Source organism: Arvicanthis niloticus, chromosome 5 (assembly GCF_011762505.2).
Source record: "Arvicanthis niloticus isolate mArvNil1 chromosome 5, mArvNil1.pat.X, whole genome shotgun sequence".
Classification (NCBI taxonomy): domain Eukaryota; kingdom Metazoa; phylum Chordata; class Mammalia; order Rodentia; family Muridae; genus Arvicanthis; species Arvicanthis niloticus.
The window spans coordinates 37731611-37738505 of NC_047662.1; the positions used below are offsets into that span (position 1 = coordinate 37731611).

The 6895-nt window shown below is 51.9% G+C and overlaps 1 protein-coding gene across 3 annotated transcripts; it reads right to left on the reverse strand.

The window, feature by feature from the left end:
• Positions 1 to 836: 836 nt before the first annotated feature.
• On the reverse strand, positions 837 to 6654 carry Pdzk1ip1 (PDZK1 interacting protein 1). Of its 3 annotated transcripts, none has more exons than XM_034501571.2 (5): positions 6574 to 6654; positions 6169 to 6341; positions 3929 to 4037; positions 1714 to 1809; positions 837 to 1267 (listed from the first exon to the last, which is right to left on the reverse strand). In XM_034501571.2, the coding sequence occupies exons 2-5, from the start codon at positions 6233 to 6235 to the stop codon at positions 1195 to 1197; spliced, it is 345 nt and encodes a 114-aa protein (XP_034357462.1). In that variant the 5' UTR covers positions 6236 to 6341; positions 6574 to 6654; the 3' UTR covers positions 837 to 1194. The 3 variants fall into 3 exon arrangements, with proteins under 3 accessions (XP_034357462.1, XP_076790537.1, XP_034357461.1); XM_076934422.1 differs by having other exon boundaries at positions 6601 to 6653; XM_034501570.2 differs by lacking the exon at positions 6574 to 6654 and having other exon boundaries at positions 6169 to 6554.
• Between the last annotated feature and the right edge of the window lie 241 nt (positions 6655 to 6895).

A 6895-nucleotide genomic window follows, 5' to 3' on the forward strand; every position in this document is an offset into this window, starting at 1 on the left:
CTTTTCTCCTCTGCCAGACTGTCTTCCCTGACTCCCATCTCGCCCAGGGCTGACAGTCGGAATACTGGTGAGGATTGGGTTCTATTCTAGCTCTGCCAGAGACTAACCAAATCCTCCATACAGGATCATGGAGCTTGGACTGATGGCAGCTCTCCCAGAGTCACACAGTAGGCTGACAGGAGACTGAGAACACAAATCTGGGCTTCCTCAGTCTCAGCCCCAGCTTGCTTTCTCACCTCATCAAAAGTGACAGTACACCACTCTGGAGCCCTGGGAAGGGAAGGGAGCTGAGCAGAGTGGGGGGAGTGTTGTATAGGAAAAAATCCAGAAGATCCATGAAGAGCTGGGGGCTGGGGTGTTCTTGCAGAAGGGCCCAGCCTTAAACAGGGGCAGTGTAAAAGCTCCTAGGCTCACACAGGTCTCTGGCCTCGTCCTGCCCTCCGCACAGGGGAGACATTTGAAAGGGACCAGGGCTAGGGATATCTGGATACCCAGCTCGCATCAGGGTCTTCCTCTCCTGGGAAGATCTTTTGCCTGATTAAGCCAAAGAAGGGTTTAGTTTGAAGAGACAAGAGCCACTGACAGGCAGGGATGAATTCAACTCTCCCAGGAATGTCCACACCCATAGGGAGTTCCCCATACATACTCAGACACCAGAGGAGATACGCTCTCTCTTATTCCCACCTTGACACAGCCTCAGCCTCTCCAACTGGGTTCCTAAGTCCCTAGCTCCCTTATGGAGCCATGGCTTCTGGATAATCTGTGAGTTCACCATGGCAATGGATCCTAGAAGGTAGTTATCATAATTGAAAAGAAATGGGCACATGAGGCCTTGCTTAATGGCTGGAAGCTGGGTCAAAGTCTCCACCCCAGAAGTACAAAAAGTCTTTTATTTCACAGAAATAAGAGCCACTTCCATAGTTGCAGGAGGAACGGGGAGGGGAGGGGAGGAGCTGGACCGGGCATCTCTTTACAAGGCTCCTCAGAATAGGGTAGAAGACCCCAGGAGACCCCAAGGCCACAGCACATGCTGTGCTCAGCTTGGTCTGAGTCCTAGCCCGAGATGGCTGTGATTCAAGAGAGGTGAGAGAGTCAGCTTGTGTCAATAGATTCCTGTAGAGCAGTGACTGGGTGAGATGGTGGCATCAACTCTATATCCCCTGTAAACTGGGACTGGGGTCATAGAGGAGCTAGTCACATGGGTGTGCTGCGGACCCTGCCCTCTTCCTCCAGAACATTCTCGAAAGCATTCTTGTGCTCGCTGGACCTGAAAAAGGACGTAAGGCTTACTGGATCATTGGCTTCCCATCTCCATTTCCCCCTCCGGCAGCACAACCACCACCACCACCACCACCCCACCTTCACCATCCTGCACCAGCTTTCTCTCCAGAATTAGCATCTGAGCGGGACAGGGAGAGGAGAGGCCTTTCCTTGAACATATCTGGACCTGTGTGCCTGGACTGGAGGTTCCTTAAAATGTCCCCACCCAAATCCCCTGGTTTCCCATTGAGCCTCCAGAGAACTCTTTTTTTCACAGATTCACTGACTCCCCTTTTCAATATTGAACCTCTTCTCCCCATGAGGCCCACTACCTCCCTGACTAAGCCTTCTCCCTTTGTCTTCCTCACAGAGTCCTCTTCCTAGCTCTTTCTCTTCAATCAGCCCTTCCCCTTGGCTTCCCCACCTTTCCCAACTCCCCCAGTAGCACCTCACCTAAAACCGGACGCCATTGAGGAGTATCTGCCGTCCATTCCCACCAGGACCCCATCTGCCTTGTTTCCAATGATCATCACCGTGCTCCCAGGCTCCCTGGGGAAGAAGAGTATCAGCAGGGCTCACCAATGCGTGTCCACTCCAACCCATCCAGGAAGACTCTATTCTGGGACCTGGTTCTCAAGGTGCAAGCAGAGAACACCCAGAAAGCACCTCTGTCCCCACTCCAACCCCCACCCGGGCCCTGTAGACACCAGCTTTATCCTCCTCCTCAGGCCTCACAACCCTCTAACCTGATCCACAAGGAAAATGGGGAACATAGACATTTGTAAGATGCTTGTCCTAAATCTCAGGTCTTTTTCCACTCACTCCATGCACTCACCTTCAGCCCCATCATAGACCCAGCAGGACTCAGAGTACATCGCAAATTAGGCATGGTTGGTTGGTGGCCACTGAAGGCAGAGACAGAGCTAACAGTGCATTTGCCTGCCTTCCCATCCCTGAAACTGCTTTTTTCTGGGTCCCTTATACCTGCTCAGCTGTCCTCAGGCATTCCACAGGCATGTCACACCAGACATGTCCCACCCAAGTCAATTCAGCTTGTTCTCAGTGTCCTCTGACTTAGGGAGTCTTCTAGAGTCAACCCTGTCCTTCCTCAGTGCTCCCTACTGCCTCCCTCCATCAACTCCCAGGCTCCCTCCCAAACAGCTCTTAGACCCATCCCTTTTCCAAACTGCCTCTGTCCTGTCCAAGTCTAGACTGCCCAGCTTCACCCTCTCTAAGCTTGCTTGTTTCACGTACCATGCATGCACACAGAACAGCTAGAAGAACTTAACTCAGTTAAAGTCATCTCATCCACTGATTTCAGCTGCACTGACATAAAGCCTCCAGTCTAGGTCACTGGCACTGCCTGACCCAGGTCCTACTGACCTCACCAGCCACGCACTGGAACTCTCCAACCATCTCCATCCCTAAGCTTCTTGTACATACTCCAAATGCTATGCAGGGTTGGTAGACCCCTGGATGCCAAGCTACTCTAATGACATCTGAGAAAAGACTCCCTGAGGCAGATGTAGCTTCACCTAGTGGGGCTCTTGATCTCGATGCATTCATGCCTGGCGACTGGTCTTGGTGCCAGGCCCCAAACTTGGGACTCAAGTGTATTTTCTTGCAGTACCCTATTCTCTGACTGACTTCTTGTACGTCAGGTTTTGGAGTAACTGTCTAGTCAATAAAGTCATACTAATTAACTCCCTCCTAGTCCCCATACCACCTCAGGCAGTGTCCTGTACTCTCTTTCCTTCAGCTTCATTTGACTTGAACTGCTTATCCAGTCTGTGTGCCTGATATGTAGCTGACTCTCCAAAACAACAGGGCCTTCTATTTCAGGGGGAAGGTCAGGCTCCCATCCCAACTCCATGGATAAAACAAAAGAAAAACCAAAAAAACAAATATTGAGACACCTAGTGTGGGAAGCCATGGCAAGGCCTTACTCTTGGCAAACACTCACCCTTGGCTCTCCTATCTACTCTTCTTCTTTCTGCTTACCCTCCATGATCCACTTGTCAGTTCTCAGAACTTCAAACAAGGCCTCATAGCAACCCACCTTAGTAACCCTTCCTCTTGATCTTTAGATTTAGACAACATCCTGCTAGATAGATGTTTTTAGAACCCCTGGTAACAGAAAGGCTTTGTAAGAATAACTTAGTTAGGCCCCACAGCTGCAGCTAGCTTCCTCCACCTGCAAAGCCCCCTTTCCTTTCCTACCCCTCCCCATATCCTGTTTTTAGAGTATATAACAGGTGTGAACAATAAAAATTTTGCCAGCTTGATCAGACTTCTTGACATGCTGTGCCTTTTTATTTTCTCGTGCATCTCAGTCCTCTCCACAGGGTCTAAGGGTTCCTCTTGATTTCCAGTTGGCCTGGACACCTAGGAGAGAAGACTTTTCTCCCAAGTTCATGCTGGAGGCAGAAGGAGGTACAAGAACTGTGAGGCCCACCAATAGATCTCAGGCCTAGGAACCAGAAAGGCTCCAAGCTGACTCTGTCATCAACTCTGCCTAGGTACTTGAAGCCCTGGCTTCCCTTTCTCACAGCGACAAGACTTTAGTGAGAACTTCTGGGCCCATCCCCTACTAAAATAAAAGCAAAGGTTTGAGAGCTACCCTGACCACTAGGGGCTGCCCAGCCCAGGGCCTTCACATGGCACATACGGCTCCTCCTGGCACCAGAAGTGGTTGACAGCGAAGACGATCGCAACAAGGACCAAGAACACAGCGACGGCAATGAGCCCTTGCATCCAGGGCTGAAGGTTCCCTAGACCTGGAAAAGGAAGAGGAGCTGCAGGCACAGAGCAGTCTGGGCACTCTGTAGGGCCCTGGGAGACATCTGAGTGGCCAGTATAGACATAGGCCTGTCCACTCTTCTAAGTGTGAGGGAAGGATGGGGCTCAGGGCCTACTGAAGTTTGAAGAAAACCTAAGCAACCAAAAAGGGAGCGTGCCTCAGAGTTTACTCTGAAGCTCAGGCTCCCAGAGCCTCCTTCTTGCACACACCCCCAACAGTCACATGCAGCCCCACCACCCCCCAGGAAGTGTAAAAAACACAGAGACCAAAGGGCAGCTCCAATGGCTGGTTTAGGCCTCCCTGTCAGTCTGCTGGGAGTGGCCTAGGCCTCCCTGTCAGCTGGGAGTGGCCCCTCCTCCCTCCTGCTGGCCCAGAGCTGCCAGGCCAAGGCTGGCATCTGGAAGATCCAGTTCTAGAACATAAAGCTTCTCTGGGAGGATTAGGAGGGGTGAGGTCTGGTCAGAGCTGCTACAGCGCTGGCTGCTCAGCTGGGCTGTAGAGAGGCAAGATAGTTAAGATGTTGGGTTTTAGATCGGAGCCCCTTTATCCTTCCCAACGGGGTGGGCAGGGCACAAAGGTCAGCGGTCGGGTTACGGTCTAGCCATGTTCCCCTTCTATTTTTTTCACCCTTGATGTCAATTCCAGCCCTTAAAACTTCCAGGAGTTCTCCTCAGGCCCCTGGTAGCCCCAAGGAAAACCATTTCCCCCATTAGACTGAAGATCTCACTCTCCAAAGGCAAGACACCCAGCAGCTAAGAGTCTCAGGAGGAAAGAGAAGACAACAGGAGACTGGGGGGGAGGGGTGTCCTGCCTTTAAACAAGACTGTATGACTAGAGCCATCCTATGCTATGAGAGGCTGAGCATCAAAAGACCTCAGCCTGCCTCATTCCCACCCCAAAGTCCTTCCTGGAGTCCACCTCGATGCTCTTGTGCTGCAGTAATGGCCTGATTGTCCTTAGTGCTGTCTCTGAGGGTGACAGGTGTTGGTGAAAGAAAGAGTCACGGAACTCTGGGCTGTGGCCATGGCAGCTCCAGGTTAGCAACCCCCAGTAGAAGATGCACATGGTTGTTCTGCAAGGGTCAGTGTTTGGATATGTCCCTTCCCACTCTGTCCAGGAAACGGGCTCAGGCCCATTACTTTGTCTGGACTATGATGCTCAAGCATTGGGAACAACCCTGGGAGGTCCCCTTCCGTTTTCCTTCTTCTGTGGCTCTTACAGCTAACTCCTCACAGACACTGGGGACCACAGTCTTCTGCCCCTCCTCTTGTGACTCTGGGGAGAGCTTATAGAGCAAGGAACAGAGTCAGAGGCAGAAGAAAAATGGTCCTGGACAGGTTCCTTCATGAACCCATATAAGCTACTCAATCTCTCTGGTACTTACTTTCACAGAGGGCCTCCAAGACATGGGACTCAGAAGTGACGCAAATATATATATATTTGCTATCTATAGGTCAACTTTGCAGCCACCTCTGGACACCAGACTACTGGGTACAAAGCCCTTTTATACCTCCAACCTGATAGTAGTTCTGAGAGATGGACAGGGTAAGATTTATTGAGAATGAATTAAAAAAAAAAAAAAAAAAAAAAAAACCTCTTAAGACTGAGAGTGGGGCAGGAATTTCCTCATGGTCACACAGTAAGACAGAGCTTGAAGAGTACACAGTAGGACTACTCTGGAGAAAGAGAGAAACAGAACTTAGGTCATCTGGTCCAGTGGCTTTTATGCCTTTAATCTCACCACCACCACCACCACCACCCCACCCCCACATACCCACCCACCCTCCTATCCAAAGCAAGCATTTGGGGCCATTCCCAGCCTGTTTCTAGCCCCAGGACCTAGTTGTCTCTGGGACAGTTCCTGCTGTGAGGTTTGGATCTCAATTCCTGTTCCTCCCCTAAACCCTGGAGCCAACATGCTCCCTGCTGCCTCACCTCTCACTGAAGGAAAACAAATCAATCACAGAACCTAAGTCAGAGGACTGTGGTCCAGTGGGTATTCCCCCTCTAAAACAAGATACCGCAGGCCACCACCCCATCCTACCTTGGTCACTGTTTCCAGCCAGCCCTCTCCTCCCTGCAGCCCAGGTACCCCTGTCCTGTACTACCTTGTTGACAGCTGGCAGGTGCCACTTGGGTGAGCAGACCCAGCACGAGCAGACTGAGGGCCAACATGGCTGCAGGCAGCTGCAGGGCCTTGGTCCACTGTTGGTGTTTTGACTCCTGGAGCTGCTGGAGGTCTGGGGTGTTTGTATGAGAGCAGCTGGAGAGCAGGCTGGCTCTAAAGGAGAGGCAGGATTGGGTAAGGCAGAAGTGGAGAGAGGGCGGGAGGAAGGACTGGCAGACTGGTGAAGAGAGACTGCCCTTCCTCCCCTGGAAATGAGCTGCCAGGCCTGGCTGATGCCCAGCCCAACAAACTGGCATTTAAGGTACCCCCTTAGAAACCAGTTAAGGAGGTGGACCTGAGGAACTGGGGAAGAAAGGGGGAAGTCCCAGTCTCCTCCAACACTCACTCTGCCTCAGAAGTCTTCTGAGCTCACCTTTCTTGGCAGTGGGGCTGGGCTCCCAGAGAAAGGTGTGACACATTTTCAGCCCTGCCCTGAATGGGCCCAGTGGGTGGGGCTTCTTAGAAGACTGACAGTAGGCTTGAGACTAGCACTGATTGGCTCAGGGAGCCAGAGGAAAACACCTGTGGGCTAGACTCAGGGAAGGCTCAGCTGCCGGCTTTCCCTACATTCTGCTCTCCTCTCACCTGCTTCTGACCCACCAAGCCAGACCCTGGGACTCCACCTCACCTGAGACACAGGCTCACTTCACAGTCCCCAGCCCTAGCCA

Coding starts and splice junctions, on each gene's coding strand:
- Pdzk1ip1 (XM_034501570.2), bottom strand. CDS start 6,484: ATGCCAGTTTGTTGGGCTGGGCATCAGCCAGGCCTGGCAGCTCATTTC. Junction 4,038..6,168: donor ACCTGCCAGCTGTCAACAAG/GTAGTACAGGAC, acceptor TTCCTTTTCCAG/GTCTAGGGAACCTTCAGCCC. Junction 1,810..3,928: donor TTCTGGTGCCAGGAGGAGCC/GTATGTGCCATG, acceptor CTTCTTCCCCAG/GGAGCCTGGGAGCACGGTGA.